Raw genomic sequence first — 23,047 nt, 5'->3', positions numbered from 1 at the left:
TTTAGTTTTAAATAATTAAATACATTAAAAATTATTTCTCGAGACTGTCCCGATAATGTTATTCCTGGTCCAAGATTAGACGAAGTCATTTTGAAAACGAGATCTAAAACATTACGGTACCAGTAATGTTTGCCGATCAATTGACATGAAGATTACGTGAAGTGTCATTATAATAAGAAGGTTATCAATTAATATGGTATCTATGAATTATCTTAGGTACTTCATACCTAACCCAACCTGTATTGTATGTTTTATACATAACAAAACTAGGTATTTAAATGACAGTGTTCGCATGCACGATGACGCCGTGAATAGCAAAACAGCAAAATTTCACCATCCGTCACCTATTAATTCTTGACATTACCCTTTACCAGTAGGCCTAGCACATGATGGCCGCGGGAGTATGTCGCCGCAAGATAGATCACACGTCTTCTAACTGTATTAATGTCATAAGGACGGGTAGTCTATCTCGCGGCGACATACTCTCGCGGCAATCATGTGCTAGGCCTACAGGTCGTGAAGACAAGAAGAAAATGTAATAACCTGTGTAATAATCAGAGATCGGATTTTTGTTCGTCATCTCATACAAAATATCATCAAAATGACGTAAGTCACTATGAATGTCGCAAATTTTTCCGATCGGAAAAATTTATTAGGTCAGGCACATAGTATATCGTTTACATGAATGACATGACAAAGCAACATATTAGGCAACTGTCTCACATGTACAAACTCATACGAGACAATTGGATCGAATAGTGTCATCTCACATCCTAATTCTGGTCATACACAGATTGCTTTCGGACATAATATTTTACCTGTTTAGTCTAAATAGGTATTATACCTAATAGCATAATTTTTATTTTTATTGAATAACAAATCCCATTTTGTTGCTGTTTACAAAATATTAGGAGCCACCTGTATAAGAACGGCACTCACACTAACACTCGAAGTGACAGGTGACATAACTTTCATTCAATCCATTCGTGCCAGCTTTAGTGAATCTATCTATTGGCTTCGTGCGAAGTGCATGGAGGGGGTAAGCAAAGCGATCGCAGTGCTTGCGGTGGTCAAAATCGACACTGATTGTGGTTGTCATCTATCAAAACTCATAAAATATAATACAATGTGTAATGTTTGAAATGGGCCACCAATGTTGTTTTGTTGTTCATTGTAAAAATAATGGCATAAATAGTCGTTGCACGTTCTATGCGTTTCTTAGAGCACCCTGGAAATTGGATCAAAGAACTAAATGGATAGCTACCGTGAAAAGAAAACGTAAGTGTTATTTCAAAACAAAACATTATAATAAATTATATTTAAGCTTTGTTTACCTAATATTGTTCAATACGCTGTTAGTATTTTTCCTACCGTAAAAGATTATGCTTAAAGATTCAGGCCTGGCCTGGGAATAGGCCCGTGTCGGATATTTCTGCGGCCGCGGACATGACTAGGTACTTACGTTTAGACTTGTTTTACATGGCATTAACGGGACGGAGGTTTAGCTAATACCATATCACTCGCTCGTAGAACTTCTACCATTACTCCTATGTTCTTCAAGATTCCTTATATGCCCTGCCAGCACCAATTTATTGCCTCTTTATGTGGTCTGGGGTTGGGAGTTTATACCGTGAGTAATGCTTTGGAAACTGATTTTTATTATTAGGTATATCCATGTCTTTATAATCGAACTACCTAAATTACACTTGAAATAGTAGCTCTTGTTATTCGATTTATTCAAAATTAACGAAAAATCGTTAAAATATATGTTTATTTACATGTCATTTTTTGACATTTTCCACTTCAAGTTCACATGGTAGTGGGCGTAATTGTCGTGCACGTAGCCAATACTGACGGCAACGTTACAAATTCTAAATGATATTCCTTCGGCAGTATGGAATTGGAGTGCAGCTGGGAAGCGTGGCGAAGGGCTGAGGACGGCGTGTCGGCGCGCGAGCCCTCGGTGCGCGTGTCCGTAGACCTGGACCGCGTCACGATGGACGTGCGGCCTGAAGACCTGGACGCTCTCCGCAGGATACAAAATGCAATGGACACTTTAGCTCAGCTTAACACTGCGGTAATTTCTTGAATAACCAACAAACAGCATTTCGTGGATTCATATACCGGGTATAGGATACCATACATACCGTTTATTTTAGGTATTATTAAAATGTTGAAAAGTGTGAAAATCTCGAAAACCAGGCAACTTTTACTAAACCTTAAAGTCGATTTTCTGGACCAGTATAAGGTGCCCTCTTGGTGGTTAAAAGGTTGTCCATTTATTACCGGGCAGCCTGTATATAGCTCTTTGACTAAGTTCACTTTCGGCATTTTGCCGCGATAGCTGGAGACACGGGTTCAATTCCCGGCTCCGCTACAAGCAGGATTAGCACATGATTGCCCCGAGAGTATGTCGCCGCGAGATAGACTACCCGTCCTTATATCATTAATACAGTTAGAAGAAGACGTGTGATCTAACTCGTGGCGACATACAGTCGCGGCAATCATGTTCTAAGGGTACCGTTATTTCAAGCAACAAAATTCTTCCGTTGCCATGCATGTATATATTACAGGCATCCTTATTTGTGAGAGAGCACCCTGAATATTTTGACGCACATAGTACCTTTTTTCCTCGATCGACCAGACACAGAAACGAAATATTCTTGCCTAGAGCAAGAAAAAATGTTTTCAAAAATAATGTATATTCAATGGTCATCCAAATTTATAACAAATTACCAAAAAGCATACTAGAAATAGATCCGAGATTGTTTAAAAATGCCCTCAGAAAGTGGTTGCTGGGGCGCTGTTACTACTCAATCCAAGAATTTATGTCTGATGAAAACCCGTAATGCTCATTGATTATTTTTGCTTAATTTTGACATGTGTAATTTTACTATTATTGTTCCTTTTTTTTTTTTTTCTTTTTCAATCTTCGTTATTTCCATTAATGTAAAAATAAATTTAAATTAATTCAATAATTCTAAAATCGTATTATATTTCAAAATTCCCTTAGTATAGACTTCTAGGCCTACAGTGGGCTTGATCGTATTTTGTTTAGTGTATGGTATCTAATATGGGTATGGGGTGGGTATGGTAGTTAATAGTTAAATACCTAATTATAGGTGCCGGTCGATGAGGAAGAAAAGGATTTCCTTGCGCCGCCGGAGGATAGCAGCATTAATTTCCCGTATTACAGAAAGCGGAGCTTGTCTGACCGTGTCTTACCTACTTTGGACTCTGTCGAGGCTTCCGACCAGTATTACAAGGACGACCTCAAGTAAACCATACATCTTTTTATTATGATATAGCTATATAAATGTTTTTGGCTTACCAATAATCGATTGCTTTTTTGATCTCAAAGATTAAAGTAAAGAAAGAAAATTACAATTTTCCTTTTTGCGCAGCTGTTCAGAGTAGCTTCACTTCTGAGACTTAGTTGCATATACAACGTCTATGACATGATAGTACATGTCTGTTTGCAGAAGCGGAGCTTTTAAAATAGTGACTGGAGGCCAGTTCCCGATGGCTTACCAGGTGACGCTTCACGGTGACGCGATGTCCTGGCGCTACCCGCACCCGCGGACCGTCACCAGGATCACGGTGTTTCCTATACCCGGCGTGGTGAGTGCTGATCGTTGTAGTTACAATAGTGACTGGAGGCCAGTCCCCGATGGCTTACCAGGTGACGCTGCACGGTGACGCGATGTCCTGGCGCTACCCGCACCCGCGGACCGTCACCAGGATCACGGTGTTTCCTATACCCGGCGTGGTGAGTGCTGATCGTTGTAGTTACAATAGTGACTGGAGGCCAGTCCCCGATGGCTTACCAGGTGACGCTGCACGGTGACGCGATGTCCTGGCGCTACCCGCACCCGCGGACCGTCACCAGGATCACGGTGTTTCCTATACCCGGCGTGGTGAGTGCTGATCGTTGTAGTTACAATAGTGACTGGAGGCCAGTCCCCGATGGCTTACCAGGTGACGCTGCACGGTGACGCGATGTCCTGGCGCTACCCGCACCCGCGGACCGTCACCAGGATCACGGTGTTTCCTATACCCGGCGTGGTGAGTGCTGTAATTACAATAGTGATCTAGGCCAGTTCCCAATGACTTCCTTTACTTTCTGTTTTTTTCGTGGCAATAGGCTAGCAACTTTTGAGCATTATCAATTTATCATAATTTAGTTTTCTTTCAATTCCTTATTGTTAAGAATGGCACTGAAATGGAGTTTCATGTGCTCTGCCTTACCTCTTATGGGAATAGGGAACTTGACTGTACTTAAAATATTTTATACCATGCACGAAATAAAACATCAGATAAATGTAAGAAAAACATGGATAGACGTTATTTTTAAAGCCAAATTCTATTTAATAAGTCAGGTAGTAATATATAAAGTAACTGAGTTAACCGCGACGTCACTCAATTCGATTTCATATTAATCCCATTTTAACGAGACGTTGAAATTCGTTTTGACAGTTCTTAAAAAGAAGCTGATTTGACTAGGAGGCAAGTAGCCTATACAGACGTGAGTTTATGTATGATATGTGAGTGTGCACGGGAAAACGTCCCACTTTTTCGATTGCTATAAAGCCGCTTTGTCAGTTTATTCATACTAAGATACAAGTAAATCTCACCTTAATGGTAACCGAGTGGGACGTTTTACTAAACACACTCGCATATTATTATATTCATGCTAAATCGTGTATAAAAATTGATGTGTGTTTACTTATTAATAGGACGAAGAAGTGAAGTGCAAGTTGGAATACTTCGATCCTTTATTGAAAATATGGGAGCCGCACACGTATGTTACCCTGCCTGTATCAGAACCCAACGAAATAAAATTATACGTTGAACCACCAGGTACGTAACTTTATTTTTGTAGCAACTACAGTTGTGCAAAGAACCGAAAGTTCTAAAATAAAACTTACGATTTTACGTTTCGGAAATTGAGTGATGCCTTGAAAAGATTTTAGAAGTTTCTTAAAATATCCGTTTTAGAAACCAAAGCGGATCAAGTATTATAGAGGTTACTGTCAAAGTAAAATATGTAATCAGTAATCACAGTGCATATACTGCCATCTCTCGACACAAGCTTAAAACTTTTAAACCTCAGTTTTGACAATTTGGCCCATATTCTTAGCTTGATATGTGTTAAAATGTCAAATATTAATATTAGCGCCATCTAGCCGAGCGTCCTCCAAAGGTGTAACGCCATCTAGGCCACCGTACCTATATCAATACGGTTATGAGGTACGTTTTTTTCTTAGACTTTAGCTGTCTTTACGGAGTTACATATGTCTTTGCTCGTAGTTATAACAACTATTGAATACAATTATCGGTTACAATGATTTATTTCTATCGTATTTAGATGCAGTCTTTGCGACATTATGGAGATTTCGCGCGGATTATTACACCAAGCCTGAAGAACGTACCTTCGAGTTCGACATCAACAAGTTTGTGCCGAAAACCGATCCACTGGTAGGCTTTAGATTACGTCACGTGATAACACTGAGAATAATATTTTCCAAAATTAAGCACAGGCCGAATAAACGTTATTTTAACGTTTGCTTGTCCAACTTGTCATAAATTTTCATTTACCTTGTTCGACCTGCTTTAAACATGTACCAGAAGGTGTAACGTAACCGTAAACCCAATCTCTTTCTTTTACGAGTAGTATACCTAACATTGCCTGGTTTTGTGAAGGTTGTATTTACCGCCCAGCATTTTGGGCAGGTTCCGCAATAATTACTAAATTAAATTAAACTTTTGCTCTAGATGTCAATCTACACAAGCTGGCATGAATTGAACGAACGAATGAATGAAAATATCAGTGTGTAACTAACAGTGTAACCAATAAAATAGCGGCTATTGATAGTTATGACTGTATACCGATACAGGTGTCCCATAATATTTAAATCAAAGTTTCTTTTATTCCATTCGTGCCAGCTTTCTTGAAATGACCCGTAATTAGTAGTTTTAGCGGAGCCTACATTAAACCCTAGGCAGCAGTTCTCTCCTAGAATAGAATAGAATCGAAGTTAGGTATATTAGGCAAAGAGCCGCGGTCTCATAGTACCAAGGCTAACTGTTAACGCGCCAGCGGCGGTCAAACCAGTCCCGGAGAAGTGAGGCCTGCGGGGGCATGACGTCACCGGCGCGGGGAGCACCAACCGGCACATACGACACACACGACTCTCGGCTAGTGCCTCATACGTACCTACTTTTGTACCTAAATAATTGTATTTAAATAAGTAATTAAAATAAGTATCTTGAAGCAGGAGTTTTCTTGGAGAGTAAACCCCTCAGCTGAGCTGTACATGATTACCAGCTCCGACAGTAACTTTTTTTACTCGACCAGGCGACGGGTCGCGACGAGCAGCCAACAGAAGCGGCAGCGGGTATCGTCAGCGCGGAGCAGCTGTCGAGCGCGCTGCGAGTGGATTCCTACTTCTCACCTCGCTCCGTGCCAAGAGTGCGCGCTGCGCTGCGATGCACGCAACTCGAGATTCATGTGCACAACGCACTACCCACTCTTTCCAGGTACGTTGTACAAGGATAACATAACAAGCTATTAATATTCATGCACTTTTTTAAACAATCGCCTTATTCCCTCCTAGTCTAATTTATACTAGATAATAACATGAACTTTTCGGTTGCAGAAAGGTTCTTTCTCTAGAGGGCTACTACGTGTCGCGGCCGCTGATGCGCAGCCACCGCGTACTCTGCGTGAGCGCGGCGGACACCGTCGCGCAAGCGCTGCTTGGCTCGCGTGCTGGCGGCGTGGTGCTTCTTGACACTAAGCTCTCGTGAGTAGACAGACATTTTTTATTGTGTAGGAAGATACTACGTACTGCCGAGGTAGAGGAGTTATTCGCCGAACCTAAAATCATCAGTAAAACATCAGTTCGGTCACTTAGATACTTAAAATAAGAGACGATCGGGCTGTCAAGAGTGTGTTCTTTGGTCGACTGACTAGTGGCCGTCCGGTGTATAGAAGTTGTTGTCCGCGTATGATGAAATGAGCACAATAATGTGTCAGATTTAATCTTGTTTAAAGAATAGACCTCTGTGTTCAATTGACGAAAAGAACATCGACAACATGAACGTGTTGACGTCAGGCCACTTCTTACCGAAGCACCGATCACCGTCCCATTTTCTTCTCCGACTACTACTTAAACTCGCATTAATTATGAGCTGAGTTCAGCACTCTTTGACTTCCTCAACTTACCTATTGTCATAATCTTCTAGCATGGTTTTAAATTGAAAATATAAACCGTAATGTAACGAACAGATGCGACGTCCTAGACTGTTCAATGGGCACGCTCGAGCAGATGGTGAGCCCGACGCGCGTGCAAGCGAGCGCCTCCGTGCCGAACGACGTCGCGGTGTCGCAGGCGAAAGTGCGCGCGTACACGGAGTGCGTGCGCGTCGCATTGCACGTGCCGCGCCTGAGCACGCTGCGCGCGCTCGCTGAGGACTGGGGACCGGCTTTAGAACAGGTTTGTACAGGTCTTGTACATTAAGAGGCCTTATTCCCTAAATACCGCTCATGAGTTTAGTACTTTTTCACTGTGATGTAACGTAAATTATAATATTTTCTCCCTGTTACATACTTGCTTTAACAGGGCTATCTATCTAGATAATAACATACAATTTAGATGTAGAAATCTCAACTGAACAATCACTACAAATAAACCAAATTTTAGGAAAAAAACGGACTTTTCCATGTATTTATTACTACACGCAATAAATTTAAGTTGGCTATTTTACTTGCTCAAATTAAGATCAAAGTATTATAAATATATAATCAACAGTTAGTTAAAATTACCTACACTTCATAATTTGAGTTGAAGTGTTTTTCCAAAGCGTAAGGCCTCTTAAGTAGCGGCGTTGCAGTAGCGCGGAAGCGTATGCTCGCAACAGCGTACGATTGGACTGAATAAGTAGTCCATAACATGTAGATAGGTGTATCCTCTTGTTAAAAAGTCTTTGAAATTTCAGTGCAATAGGGACGTATCCACAGAGAATAAAGGGAAAGATCTGAAAAGTTGTAATGATTCGGATGAGGACACGGCTGCGATGGCAAAGCTGGAGGGGCGCGTGTCCCTGTGGCTTCATAACAGCTGTTCCAGCGCGCTGCGCGTCGGGCAGGAGGGTTGCGAGGAGATCGTGCCGCTGGGGCCAGGCGCGAGACTCGCTTATAGGTAACTGTCCGCTACTGCATCTAAGCGGCTGGTATTACATTGTTTAATTACAAATACAAGAGATACAAGTACACGGCTTGTCTTTCTATCTAAAAAGACTATGGTTGACACATTAGTTGGTGCATGGCAAACTTGACACAGTGGTAGAGAAAATAGGATTTAAACATTTTGTAGTTATATTGTAATTTGTGTTCAATCAAATTTACATCGTTTTAGATGGCCGTCTCCAAATGCATCTTTCAAAATTCGATTTGCCATAGCGGGGCCGGCTACAGACGGGCAGTGGTCCTCTGGTAAGTAATACGTGCTGTAAAAACTTCATTATTTTACAACTTCAGAAATACAGAAGACTGATTCAAGAAAAGTGTAAGCAAGTGATAAGACTTATTTTAATATCCACAACACAGTCTATTACTCGTATCAATCACATCTTAGAATGAACGAATGTTATCGAATAATGTCGTAATGTGTCGTTCAGGTGTACCATTCTCACTGGGTGAGAGCCGCGTGCGGCTGCCAAGCGCAGACGCATGGCCAAGTGGAGTATACCTGCACGTGCGCGGCGACATGGAGGGCTCGCGACGCACACTGTCTCTCTCCGGCCGCCTGGTGCTAGCCAACGTTCTGCGACGACCGCTGCACTATAAGGTGAATCATACGTACATAGGATCCGACTCTCCGTAGGGAGAAGAGCGTGAATGAACCGGTAGGTGACCTGTAGGTTTACTATGACGTTGCGAACGTCTTTTATTCGTTAACGCAAGGTAATAAGTTCCAGTGCTTCTCACGCGTGTACATTAAATCATACAAAGCCGTGAACGAATCCTTCGTGTGGCGTATCGGATCAAAATGATATATTTGCAGAGTATTCAAAAGAGTCTTACTGTCTATTAGCAGTTTATTTAGTCATTCCTATAAGGCATCTTTCTAATAGTTCAAATCACCAAAATATCACTAAGTTCGTTCTAATACCTATCTGACAGGGTCTAACTTTTTTATAATGATCGCTTTGTTCAAAGGTGCGAGCGAAGAACACAGGTTCGAAAGCATGGCGTGCAATTTGTTCGGGAGAGTTGACCGCCGAGACCGTGGGCCGGAGCGTCCTGTGCGGTGTTGACTGTGAAATGGTGCTAAAGTAAGTTTCCAATCATCGTAAATCCAATAATGTATCAGTAAACTGAACAATCTTCTTTACTATTGCATTTTGACCTTGTTCTAATTTTCAGAATAAAATTTACGACGCAGGATACCGGTTGGTCAGGCGACATACCGCTTAAGGAATGTCCCAAAGAAAACGTACCGTGGTTAGTTAAAGGTAAGAGTAGAATAAGTGCCCTAGTGAATTTATACGGTCGTTTTGGCCTGCGTGCGTACTACTTTTCTTTCTTTGGTTTTTACAGGGTTACCCCGCGTTACTTTTAGCTACAATTGATATTTACGTGCCTAAAAATCTAGTCAGGAATAACTCTAATCCTCATTATCAGTTTCTTAACATAACGCACATTCGACGTTAACGCCGACGTCGCCGAGTGTCATACAGTTGTGTACCCTAATTATAAATAAATAGATATCTACGACACCGTACAGATGTAGTGCATGATGCATGAGTATACACTCACACGTTTTTTTCCGGAAACTCTCGTATTTGTCATGCTAGTTTAGACACTGTCAGTACGTTTTGTACTGACACTGAATGAAATAGCATGACACATTCGTATGGTTCCGTAAATATAAGAAGGAAAACCTTTTCGCACTACATCAATCAGCGAATGTGCCTGCCCTAGACACTAAAGTATTGTATACAGTTGCCTCTGTTTGTTTGCAGTTCCTAGTGAAGGTGAGACGGCGTACGTGTCTGTGTGGTGCCGCGTGGTGCGCGCGCGCTCCGACGGCCGCGTGCTGGCCGCCATCTGGCCGCTCTACGTGCTCTGCTCGCACCTGCCGCTCGACACTGACGTGAGTTTTAAAGGCCACACATGCGTGTTTTGAGAGCGCATTGATAGCGTTGCGCCGGACGCTGGCGGGAACTAACGAGCGCGGATTGCGAATCAAAACGCTCTATGTTTGGCCGAGGCTTCAATGCACTTTATATTTTGCAGAAATTCTAAATAAATTATGGATTTTTGAGGGATACTGCCATAAGCCGCTGTCAAACTTTGGTTTTAAAGGAAGTGTTATTTCTGTACCTTAGTCCCTTTATTTATTCTGTGGTTATGTGCAGGTGTTGGTGTCAACGCAGAAGGACGGCTCCGAGCCGAGTGGCCGGCCGTCGCCGCTGGTACAGACGGCGCGGGGCCGCGGCGCCTGCACACATTTACTGGCGCCCGGCACCACCTCTGCGCGCCATCAGCTCTCCTTCCAATACAAGTAATCTGTCATGTTCATATACAAGGCTTGCCAGTCTCGTGCGGGTGTTAGTGTTAATGCAGGACGCCTCGGAGCCGAGCGAGCGGCCGTCCTGACCTCACCTTCCAGTACAAATAATTTGACGCAACGCGAGTGGGCTTGGCTATGGAATATATGCAGGTTTTCTTCAGATGTTTTCCTTCGCGTATATTTTTTGATGCCTTTTCGGTTAAAGCTAAAATATCGTGCTAAATAATACAGTGAAATGTCTGCAAACGGACCCCGAGATCTAGTCGCGCTAGTTTTAAAAGCTCGGCCATACATGCGCGTTTTGAGAGCGTAGGCGGAGCGTTAGCGGAGCGCAATGATAGCAATGCGCCGGACGGACGCTGGCGATGCGCCCAGCGGACGTCAGCGAGAACTGACGAGCGCGGATTGCAAGCGGGTTGTGAGCGGAATGCGCGCGCATTCCGCTCCGCTACCGCTGCGCTATCAAAACGCTTCATGTGTGGCGTAGGCTTAAGGCCAGGATATCAATATCTCACCGTTTAAATTTAACTAGCGCAGTGCTACCGTACGGCGTACTTTGTTTCGAATACCTATTGCTTATAAGTTTTACAAATTTCAATTTGCCTACATTTATTTGGAATTTTCAGCATTGCTAGAACTGCGTAAGTCTAATATTTTGTTTCTATTAATTAAATTCTACTTCTTGAAGACACATTCATCGATTGATTGCAATATAATTATGATTAACAAATCCCCGATTGTACTACAATACCGTTTTCTTGGACTAGAGTTTCGTTTAGTTTCCGGGTTGTCTTTTCCTAAATTATGAGGCTTCGATATCCTGACAAGTGACAAAGGCGTGAGGTATAGACGTTTCCCTTGAATTTTCTTAGTATAATGGTGCTACGCCCAGCGTTATAAATATGTATTATATAAAATGGTGTGAGAGGGACAGCGCGCCATTGCGCTGTCCTTGTCACGCCATGTTATACATATAACATAACAGTCAGTGTGGGAGCACCATAAGATTTAAATTGAACATTGACCAAAATTGCTATTATATACAGAGACGTGAACCACCCCGTCACTCGCGACGCGATTCCTCTGCACTACGGCGTGACCGACACCTCCGTGTTCGACAAACGGGCGCCGGCGAACAACATCAACGAAATCATGCAAGAAATTCGCGAATGGTAACACACTTCTATCATTGTCATTTTTTTAATATTTAAAGGTTGTAACGTAAAAATCATTGTTTTTTTTTATTCTTTTCGCTTTGTATTATTTTTTCCGCAAATTGCGGTATTTGTAATCGTATATAATTTGTCAAGAATGTATGTGTTTAATGTGTATGATTATTTGATTAATGTTTATACGAGTGATGTATTTTAGTGGCATTTTAAGCGCATGTCACATTGGATCCGATTCCATACGCCATCAGAATCAGTGTGCCAGCGGTTTACATTACTCAACTCATAGTATCCGCTTCACTTGCGAATCGAGCTATACTTGTGTTAATTTTTGCTGTAGGTTTGAGAAGTCGGCGCGACATTCGGAATCCGAATGGCCTTATTCTATAGTGGCTTCCCATTGGCCGGGGACCTGGAGCCCCTCGTCTTTGCAGCCACGATGCGATGTCACGGTAAGTTTCTCATGGTGGCGAAAATCCCCTAGGTTTTTCGGTATGTCCTATTCTTTAGGGATGTAACATGTGTTTACATCTTCAGTCCATAAATGAAAATTTTTTCCGGTTTCGAAGCCAGTACGGTCCAACATTTCATACGCAGGGTCACTTCACTTTCGACGATGGAAAAATTGGTCGTCGATTGTTATAATTATAACCATTTTCAAATAGCGTGTATGTAGATTATTTACAAATAAATAACATTATAGGACATGCTTACATAGATTGAACTAACCCTGTAAATTTTCCCATTCCGGGATTCGTACCTGGGTCGTCGTCCTGGGCCCGTTGACTTATCAGACAGGGCCACTATCCGCTAGCCCAGACTGGTCGTCGTGTACCGATTTGGAACGTTGTATCTATTTCCTAAGTCGCTTGACTGTGTGTTGACAGGTGCGGTACGATCCAGTGCGCGCGGGAGGTGGTTGCTCCCTGCAGATCACACTGCGGCCGGTGGCGTTGCTGTGCAACGCAGCGCGCGTGGCGGTCACGCTGCGTGCTCACGACGCCGCGCCGCTCTGCCGGCTGGAGCCCGGGGCCGCGGTCTCAGCACCGAGCGCACTCCTGCAGGTCTGAGTCCTTCTGAAGCGCCGTTCTCGTGTTTGATGTCAGATTGCCGGTATAGTGCTGCTGCTGTACCTAAGAACGAACCACTGACGACAAGAACATAGTCAAGTTAGTCCAGCGAGTCCAGCGGCTCAGCATGATAGCATTTTGTGGCCTATCGCATCAGTTTGGTCCCCTTCGCATGTATGTACAAACTTGTTAGAAAGTGACAGGTAATTTGTGAAAAAGAGACGTCCATGCTAACTTTTAAAAGAATGTTTTTTATGGCGTCGACGCTTGACTCATATCTGACATTATCTGGGTAAAGGGACCTTATAGTCGATGGCGCTTACGGCGTTATGAGCGATGTTCGTATACAAATACGATGCCGCGGGACGTAAACGCCATCGACTATAAGGTCCCTTTACCCAGATAACGTCTTATATGTCAAGTCAAGTCAAAACCACGGACAGTAACAAGTAAATTTCAATGAAATTAACCCGATGATAATGATGATTTCATGACAATTATGACGACTTTTTAATAACAAATGAAATCAATCAAAAATGTGATCAGTGAGTAACTCAGGCACCCGTGATCCGATATGAGTAATGCCTTTTGTATATGAAAGGAGATAAGTTTAAGGTGTTACATTGACAGCGTTCGCTGCAACATTTACATGGAATCGCTTTAAGCGCTTATACATTTTCGACCTCCAAACAAATGACGGTGTGTTCGTATGTACATACAGCAACCATTCTTCATGTCGCTGGAGGCGGGGAAGGAGACGTTCGTGAGCGGGCAGCTGCAGGTGTGGGGCGAGGACCCGGGCCGCTACGGCTCGCCGCCGCGCGGCTGCGTCGCGCTCGACCACCCCGCGCCGTTCCTTATACACTGCAAGCACAAGGTACTTGTTCAGCCAGGACTTCTTAAACTAGCTAGTTCATTCGAAATAGATAGCTCATGATGATGAGGCCCCTTTAGACTATTGCGCGCACTTCGCGGCAATCGCGGCGCGCAGTATGGGAACCCCTGAGTTAATCGCAACTTAATCTCCCCCCAAAATAGGAATGAAGACTACATAAAAAAATGGCATTCATGTTTAGTCCGTCAGTTAGATCGTCCAAAAATACTGAGCACATATTTTTCGTTTTTTCTAATTAATGAAAAAATACAAAGATATAGAGCATCAAAGTTCCGGAGTGGGGACTTGTGTTGTGACGTCACGTCTAAGTAAAAATTGTACCTAGGCGTGACGTCACGCGAAACTTCAACGTACTGTACAGTCGCCATCAGATATATAAGAGCGCCCGAGGTACTCAAAAATATCTTCTGAACACGCCTCTATTGCCTAGGCGTTAGAGGCGTGTTCAGATATTTTTGAGTACCTCGGGTGCTCTTATATATCTGATGGCGACTGTACCGTCGTCATTTTACGTTTACGAGAAAAAAGAAAAAATACGTGTCTAAAATTCTATGATAATCTAACTGACGGACTAATTAGTTTGTTTTAGTCGTCTCGTCTATTGGCCAAGTATGGGTGTACAGTACACAACTATCTTTGTATGGGTAAAATCTTGTATGTTAAATTTCTAAAACTGAATTTGTATGAAGTACATTGTGAGTTAAAGTACAATAGTATGGTGATAAAACATCGCAACTTAATTTTGTTTACTTAGTGTTATTAGAATTGTCTCGATGATTATTCATTGTCATAAGAAAGAAATATCTACGAGCTCGTATCGAAAACGAATTTCTCGATAGATAACTTATTTAAACATTTTGCATTTGTGACAACCTAGGTGGCGCTCCTGACATTGCACTACGAAATAAAAGAAGAGATAAATGTTTTGGGAGTAACTTCGACGTTCCTACTTATTAACAGATTGGGAACAAGTATATTGGTGAGTTTAATATCTCCTTTAAATTGTTTGTTATAAATATATAACCTTTATCAATAAGTTATTTGAAAAATGTAATGTTTACCGATTGTTTGTACCAGGTTTCAGGTATAGCCGTGCCTGCTAAACAATTGGAAGAAATTAATTTGCATCCCAAAAGTTACAAAGTCGTCCATCCAACCAAAGAAGAAAGGTGGGTGCATAGTGTCGTATTAAAAGCACTACGTACAGGTGATAAAAAGGCCAACGGTTGTGCCCAGGCACTATACTATAAACCGTCTTAGGCGTCATACAAGGAAAGTTTGATAATTCCATTCGTGGCAGCTTTCATTTCAATAAGGGCCACTTGCACCAACAAAAATGGAGGCTCGGGTTAAACCACCATTTTATATGGAATTTGACAGACCAGTCCACTAACCCTGAGTTAAGTGGTTGGTGTAAGTGGGTCTAAATCGCATAAACATATATCTAGTATCAAAAATCTATATTTATAAAACGAATGACATCGTCAGAATGACTGTACGACCACACTAATAAAAGCTTTTGCCACACTACCTTCTACAACATTTTTAGGGTCACTTGCACCACCGAAAATGTAGGGTTAGCCCGAGATTAACCCACCATTTTATATGGAATTTGACAGTTGACAGCCCACTAACCTTAAGTTAAGCGGGTAGCAGCAGCGGCTGATCCATACAAGCAGATTCCCACAGGCTTGCCTAAAATTGATTACTAGTAAAGAACCTAATGTAAAAGTAGGTTTCTTTTTGCTCAGTGCTGCCTAGCATACATTTTCACCAGCCGCCTCTGGCGGGTAGTGCAAGTGGCCCTTAGTGTAAGGCCTGACTGCACGCTTATACTGGGCGTGAGCGAGGCGGGGCGTGCGACGTGCATGTCAAACAATGGAAGCTCATACAATGGAGTCGATGCTGCATAGATTGTATGCACGCTCGCCCGCCCCGCCGAACGCTTCGTACCGAGCGTCCACTCAGGTCTAACGGCCCAGCCACGACATTGGTCTAAGCGCGACAGCGGTGAGCGGCAGCCATACGTGCGAATGAAAAGTCGCTGTGTCTCGCCCCAATGTATGGCCGCCGCTCACCGCTGTCGCGCTTAGACCAATGTCGTGGCTGAGCCGTAACACTTATTTTGCAGTCTCGACGGAGAAGCGCTAACTCGTTTCTGGGTGCTTGAGCGGTGGCGCGGCGGCGACCCGAGCGAGCTGCGCCTGTACCTGTGCCTGGCGCTGCCGGCACTCGGCGCGGAGGAGGCGCTGCCCGCGCACGAACAAGTCCCCGTGCTGCTGGCCACCGCGCCCGTGCGCCGCGCCGTCGCGCTGAGGGATCACACGGGCCGATCGGTGAGAATACATACTTACCCCCTTTTTCATAAACGTACTCTAAAGTTATCAAGCCGATAAAGTTCGTTTGTCCCTTTCCGACGTATTGGTGTGATAGAAAAAGACAAACGAACTTTATCGGCTTGATAACTTTAGAGTACGTTTATGAATAAGGGGGTTAGTACTTTGTCGACGCTTTGTCACTTTATTCGTATGATACAAAGTGGGACGTTTTAAACAGTATAACGTATAAGTACAATATTGATTTGTTTATTCCGCCGGCTGATCCTTAAATTCGCCGTCACAAGATAGCAAATATTTCACAGATGAAAATGAAGACGCCAGTGAATTTAAATGGAGACCCTAGAGAGTTTTGAACATACTTGTATTAGTCGTTTAACTAAAATTATGATATCGCGTTATAGTTTTCTTGAACTTTGGATTTATTAAAGTATCAGAAAATTCATGCCACTTCATTCTTAGTTACAGATGTACTGCGAAAAGGGTTTCATTCGTATTTTTCCGGAAAGGTTCGTATTTGTCATGCTAGTTCAGTCAACAATGTCAGTACATCTTGTACTGAGACTGACTGAAATAGCATGACACGTTCGTACGTTTGCGTAACAATGCGAAGGCAAATCTACATCTGTACCACCTCGATAAACTTGACCAAGTATTGTATTGTATTGTAATGTTCACAGATACCAGTAGTGATAGTTCAGCAGAAACACGAAGGGCGGTGGGTGGTGACGGTGGCGCCGGACCCGTGCCCGCAGTTCGTGGTGCACAACCGCTCCAGCCACGCGCTGCTCATAGCGCAGCCCGACACGACCGGCCCCGCGAAGGTATACTATACTATCTTTTGCCCGCGGCTTCGCTCGCGTTAAACTCGAAAATTGCGGAATGCTCCATACAAACTTCCACCCCCCCCCCCCATTTTAGGGAAGAAAGAGACAAAAAGTAGCCTATGTCGCACTCCATCCATTCAACTACCTGCACTTAAAAAATCACGTCAATTCGTCGCTCTTCCCATTTATAATATTAGTATGGATTTATAGTATTGACTACAAAAAAATATTTTCTAAAAATATTTAACTCTAGTGAATTTCTAATCGGTAGGTACCGCGAGTCGTAATAGATCCGCCATTCTGATATATTTTTTATAACTTCATGGACAAAAAACCAATCCTTAGTGCGTTTGTATTTGTGCATATACAGATGAAACTTACAAAATTACTCCACAAAATTTCATTTGAATTGAGACCTATAGAGTAGAACAGCTGAAACGGAGACGCTTTGCGTTCGCTCAGACAACTAGGTTCAAGCCATAAACTGGTGGTTTGATTTGCAGACGATACCTGAATGTAAGGGCGCGCGGTGGCAATGCGCCGTGGAGGCGGGAGGCGTGGTGCACTACTCGACGCCGGCGCACAGCGCGCGGTTCCCGCCGGCTAGCAACGCCGTTCCCAACACCGACCAGATTCCCTTCCTTACTATCAGCAAGTTTAAAGGTATATATCAATTATATTTGACATATGTATTTCAGATTTGAGGTAAGTGCACAATGGCGCTATGCCAATAATGCCATGTTTTGCTAGAGTTGTGCGGTGTGAAAATCTCACAAGGTATTTGTAGCCACGGTGTTGTAAGTTTCCATTCACAGCATTTATTGGTAATCATCACGTTACTCACCCTTTCACTTGGGTTGCATATTATAATAAAAATGCTTCTGTAAAATACCATTTAACTTTAACGAAAAGTGGTCGAATTTAGATTTGCAAATTTGACAGACGATAGTTCTAATATGTGGCCGTATTTTATCCCTATGATTGTCGTAAGTCCACGTCACATACCTAAGTTAAGCCTATCTCACCAAAAATCGATATATCGACTCGAATTATATGATTCTATATTTTGTTAAAATTACACTAAAATTATTTTTAGTTACTGTAAACATATTTGGTGATGTGACAGAGGCTATACACCCGGAGTGGAGCGAGGGCGTGGCGGCGGCTGGCGGAGAGCAGCTGGTGCAGCTGCCCGGCGGAGACACCGTCAAGCTGCGCGTGCGGCCCCACCCGCACTCCTCGCTGCTCGAGCTCAAGGACGTCGACGAGGTGCGTCACACACTACACACGCTGCACTAGGTGCTGACAGTGGCCTACTCCCGGAGCGGCGAGCAGCTGGTGCAGCTGCCCGGCGGAGACACCGTCAAGCTGCGCGTGCGGCCCCACCCGCACTCCTCGCTGCTCGAGCTCAAGGACGTCGACGAGGTGCGTCACACACTACACACGCTGCACTAGGTGCTGACAGTGGCCTACTCCCGGAGCGGCGAGCAGCTGGTGCAGCTGCCCGGCGGAGACACCGTCAAGCTGCGCGTGCGGCCCCACCCGCACTCCTCGCTGCTCGAGCTCAAGGACGTCGACGAGGTGCGTCACACACTACACACGCTGCACTAGGTGCTGACAGTGGCCTACTCCCGGAGCGGCGAGCAGCTGGTGCAGCTGCCCGGCGGAGACACCGTCAAGCTGCGCGTGCGGCCCCACCCGCACTCCTCGCTGCTCGAGCTCAAGGACGTCGACGAGGTGCGTCACACACTACACACGCTGCACTAGGTGCTGACAGTGGCCTACTCCCGGAGCGGCGAGCAGCTGGTGCAGCTGCCCGGCGGAGACACCGTCAAGCTGCGCGTGCGGCCCCACCCGCACTCCTCGCTGCTCGAGCTCAAGGACGTCGACGAGGTGCGTCACACACTACACACGCTGCACTAGGTGCTGACAGTGGCCTACTCCCGGAGCGGCGAGCAGCTGGTGCAGCTGCCCGGCGGAGACACCGTCAAGCTGCGCGTGCGGCCCCACCCGCACTCCTCGCTGCTCGAGCTCAAGGACGTCGACGAGGTGCGTCACACACTACACACGCTGCACTAGGTGCTGACAGTGGCCTACTCCCGGAGCGGCGAGCAGCTGGTGCAGCTGCCCGGCGGAGACACCGTCAAGCTGCGCGTGCGGCCCCACCCGCACTCCTCGCTGCTCGAGCTCAAGGACGTCGACGAGGTGCGTCACACACTACACACGCTGCACTAGGTGCTGACAGTGGCCTACTCCCGGAGCGGCGAGCAGCTGGTGCAGCTGCCCGGCGGAGACACCGTCAAGCTGCGCGTGCGGCCCCACCCGCACTCCTCGCTGCTCGAGCTCAAGGACGTCGACGAGGTGCGTCACACACTACACACGCTCTACTAGGCACACCTCGGACAATGACGATCAAATACATATATGAAAGAGGCGCGTTCCAGCGCACAATCTAAGCTGGTGTTGGTGAACGCGTACCAAGCTTGTATGAGTGAGATAAGACAGGTCGACTGGTCGCGTTTACAGCCTGTCAACAACGTGACCAGTGGAGGTAACCGAGCGTAACCGAGGTAACTGCGACCTCACAGTTTGAGGTAACCGAGAGTGGGTTTGCGGCACCTTCAGCGGGGAGCGGGAGTGGCCATACTTTACGATAGTACTCTTTATTATACTGTGACTAGGTGCTCACGTGACCTCTGTCACTACACACACTCTACTGGGTGCTGGCGTAACCAAGGCCCGTAACCCGACCGAACTCATGTCATGTCAGTCTATAGGGTATTCCGTATTCCAAACTAATAGCGTCATTCCGGGAGTTTGCAATACCCCATAGTGTTGTTCTAAGGCCCTGACCTGACAATTTGAAACAGCTGTTCACGCTCACTTTTTATAATTATAACTTTGAACTAATAAATAAACTGTCTATAAAATGTATATTTCACCCCTCTTAAGTGTAAATTACTCCTCGATTCCGAACGTTATTTTTGACATTGCTGTAATCACTTACTGTATTAGTCGTTAGAGAAAATGGAATCCTGGCAAGGAGAAGTTAGTTAGGCAGAGTATCGTTAACCTATAGGTAAATTGTTAACTTTTTTTTCTTACAGAACGATATATCAGCAAGCGTAATAAGACGTCGGCTGGAGGGATCTTTCGGTGCCGATACAGATGCGGAAAATCAGGTGCGTTTCTAAGAGTCCGAAAATTTAATAATTCTTTCGCTACATTTTTATCTAATAACATTTTTTTTTCTGTCTAGGGTAATATACGCGGATCTGTAACCTCTGCTCACTTGACTAGTAAGTATAACTAAAATATTTTGTTGTATGTGTGTGGTGTAGGCTTACTTTAACTTTTTAGATAGTTACGATCTTACCTCTTAACTGTGTAGAGCGTCCAATGGCAACCAATTAATGGTTTATTAGAAAACGCAACACAGATAAATATGTAGTAATATATGTTTTAATTTGTTGTCTACTTATTCCCAAATTTTTAATATTTGTGAATAAGTTGGAACGGACATACATCATTTTCCGTTTAGTTAATGAAGCCATATATAACTATAAATTTATTTTTTTATGGTATGTATAATTTGTAATTTCATGTTTTGACACAACACACACCATTAACAGTACTCGTAATAAATGATGTCCTTTACAGCCTCCACCGAAACTAAGCTTACAAGATCACCTGTAATAACCATGACCGTTCTATCCTCAACTGAGACCTCAGCCGTTAAACTGGAAGCTTTGGAAAGCAATAGTACTAATGTGGAAAGTAATAAAGAAAAATCTGTCTGCGAAACGAAAGAACTGAAGTGGCAGAAACAGGACCAGTTAGCTAGTAAATTAGATAAAGGAGATGAAACAACAAAATTATTGGATGTAGAAAAGGGGGATACAGGTATATTATACAGCGTGTGTATTCCATACGGGCGAATATCTTAATAACGATTAGTATCGGACCTAAGGAGCCTAACTACATGTTTTTTTAATAATAGATGTTATATTTTTTTTCATACATAATAATTCAGCACGCAATGTATTATGTCCACATCAATTAGCGTATCTACCTAAACGTCATCATGACATGACGTTTATGTCATGTAAAATTAAGTTGGACGGCGTACATTGCTGCTTGGTTAGATTTAAAAAAATTAATTACTCTTAATTAATAACACGTTTTAACATAATGATTATCCTGTGCGTTTCGTATGATCAGATACTATAACTGGATAAATTATTCGCCCGTATGGAATCCACACGCTGTATACAGATATCGATCGATCTATTTCAAATTTCAAGTCCCACTACATTCTACTAACTACGGGGCAAATGCTGTACTATCTCGTATTCCGCATCTTTATAACCAGGAATTCGACTCAACAGATCCTTTTAAAATATATTATTATTGAAAAATAACAGATAAAAAAAAATGTAATTCATTATAAAGTAAAAGGTATTTTGTGTTTGGGCTTGGAAAGACGATATATCTTGGTATCTTATCACTTATACTCGTAATATGGAAGGGTATATAAAAAAAAGTAGAACAATAGTCATTTCTTACAAGAGCTTAATCTGCGTAATATAGTGATCCTTGGGTATAAGCGTGATTATAAGAATTATTTATAATCGCTAAATTCAAGTACCTATAAATATTATCATAGATTAAATAAAATATTATTACGGTAGGGTACTATTTAACCTGTGTATCGATCTCTAACTTCACTTTTCGTTGTATGTATTGTTTGCATCAGTTCACTGTTTTCTGTGTGGCTTGCACATTTTCACTGTAATTTTAAATATGTAACACAATTTTTTTTTTTAGTAACATATTGTGTATAATACTTTTCACTCAACGGATAACTGTTATTGGCCTAAGACTATGTAAAAATACCTATGTAAGTTATATATTTACGGCTGTTGTTGTCCTAAATAACAATAAATAAATAAATCGATATACACATGTCTTAAAGGGGATGCTTATATTTTATTAATTATGATATTCGCTGTAACACATACAATAATTTAGTACAATAAGGCAATTAAAGGAAGTTACTTAACAGAAATGCAACATTTATAGGAGATATGCTGAAAACGGAGTCGTACATCAGTGAGCAGAGTATGTTGACGCTTGCTAACGTAAGATCTTACCAGGAGTCCGCCGCTGCTCTGCAAGGAATCTCCGGTCCGGGTATGAAATTCAATCTTCTACTTACATGATAATAAATAAATATAGATGAATATTTTGGAGGATTGGTTGGTACCTATATGTGAGCGTATAAAACATAACTTACCATTTGCAGGATGGGTTAACAAAGGATGGTCGCAGGTGGAGCGCGTGCGTTGTGTGATCTCCGGCGTGGCTATCGAAATGGCCGCCACGCCCGACGTCAGCCCGCTGCTCGCCTTGCATATCGACCGAGCAGCTTTCTCCTTGCAGTGTGACAGCACGGTAAGTTCACCAACTTTATATCTTTTAGATTTTATACTTGCTACTATTAGAACGGGTTGACAAATTAAGGCTGCCATGGAAATTTATATTAATACATACATTTGCTTGTGACCGACAGGGTACAAAAGCGGTTGTTTCCATCGCCGACATCCAAGTGGATAACCTCCAGTACGAGAGCGGGAACTATGACTTCGCAGTGGTGGCGTCGACGCGAGGCGAGCAGGCGACGTGCGACCCGTGGCCGACGCTGTGGCCCAGCGCGACTGGCGAGGCGTTCGCTATGAGGGAGAACGATGCGCGCCTCCTGCTTCGCTTGCGTTACGACTCGTGGACGGTCCTCGATGACGCTTTCAAAGGTACTGACTAGTGTGATGACTGTATCATAAGGGTAGTACGGTGTCAGGTTGGTAAGATCACAAGTGGCGAGCCGCCGACGAGTGATCCGTGGCCTACGATGTGGCCCAGCGCGACGGCGTTTGCTATGAGGGAGAAGGACACGAGGCTGCCGTTTCGCTTGCGCTACGATTCGTGGACGGTGCTCAATTAAGCTTTCCAAGGTATTGACTAGTATGATTCCTGTATCATAAAGGCGGTGTCAGGTTGGTAAGAACACACGTGGCGCGCAGTCGACGAGCGACGCGTGGCCGCCTCTGTGCCTGTGGCCCAGTGCGGCAGCCGAGTTCCGTATGCGGGAGAATGATGCGCGCCTATTGCTT

General features: G+C 43.7%; 1 protein-coding gene across 1 annotated transcript in view; it reads left to right on the top strand.

Annotated features, from left to right (window-relative positions):
• The window catches only part of LOC125240700 (vacuolar protein sorting-associated protein 13B-like), a 74,903-nt gene that overhangs the window by 40,547 nt on the left and 11,309 nt on the right, over positions 1–23,047 (top strand). Inside the window, exons 34-64 of the mRNA XM_048148717.1 lie at positions 1,894–2,077; positions 3,123–3,277; positions 3,483–3,621; positions 4,737–4,860; positions 5,369–5,478; positions 6,359–6,540; positions 6,660–6,806; positions 7,292–7,499; positions 8,002–8,204; positions 8,421–8,497; positions 8,683–8,852; positions 9,224–9,339; positions 9,431–9,519; positions 10,030–10,160; positions 10,426–10,571; positions 11,627–11,752; positions 12,090–12,201; positions 12,637–12,813; positions 13,541–13,696; positions 14,592–14,693; positions 14,792–14,883; positions 15,846–16,050; positions 16,731–16,874; positions 17,381–17,540; positions 18,004–18,146; positions 19,985–20,059; positions 20,137–20,176; positions 20,538–20,780; positions 21,960–22,070; positions 22,183–22,331; positions 22,450–22,687. Coding sequence (XP_048004674.1) covers positions 1,894–2,077; positions 3,123–3,277; positions 3,483–3,621; positions 4,737–4,860; positions 5,369–5,478; positions 6,359–6,540; positions 6,660–6,806; positions 7,292–7,499; positions 8,002–8,204; positions 8,421–8,497; positions 8,683–8,852; positions 9,224–9,339; positions 9,431–9,519; positions 10,030–10,160; positions 10,426–10,571; positions 11,627–11,752; positions 12,090–12,201; positions 12,637–12,813; positions 13,541–13,696; positions 14,592–14,693; positions 14,792–14,883; positions 15,846–16,050; positions 16,731–16,874; positions 17,381–17,540; positions 18,004–18,146; positions 19,985–20,059; positions 20,137–20,176; positions 20,538–20,780; positions 21,960–22,070; positions 22,183–22,331; positions 22,450–22,687 — 4,454 coding nt within the window. The remainder of the gene's footprint in view (positions 1–1,893; positions 2,078–3,122; positions 3,278–3,482; positions 3,622–4,736; positions 4,861–5,368; positions 5,479–6,358; positions 6,541–6,659; positions 6,807–7,291; positions 7,500–8,001; positions 8,205–8,420; positions 8,498–8,682; positions 8,853–9,223; positions 9,340–9,430; positions 9,520–10,029; positions 10,161–10,425; positions 10,572–11,626; positions 11,753–12,089; positions 12,202–12,636; positions 12,814–13,540; positions 13,697–14,591; positions 14,694–14,791; positions 14,884–15,845; positions 16,051–16,730; positions 16,875–17,380; positions 17,541–18,003; positions 18,147–19,984; positions 20,060–20,136; positions 20,177–20,537; positions 20,781–21,959; positions 22,071–22,182; positions 22,332–22,449; positions 22,688–23,047) is intronic.

The sequence above is a fragment of the Leguminivora glycinivorella genome, chromosome Z, assembly GCF_023078275.1.
Source record: "Leguminivora glycinivorella isolate SPB_JAAS2020 chromosome Z, LegGlyc_1.1, whole genome shotgun sequence".
Lineage (NCBI taxonomy): Eukaryota > Metazoa > Arthropoda > Insecta > Lepidoptera > Tortricidae > Leguminivora > Leguminivora glycinivorella.
This window is presented reverse-complemented; position numbering and strand designations above follow the sequence as displayed.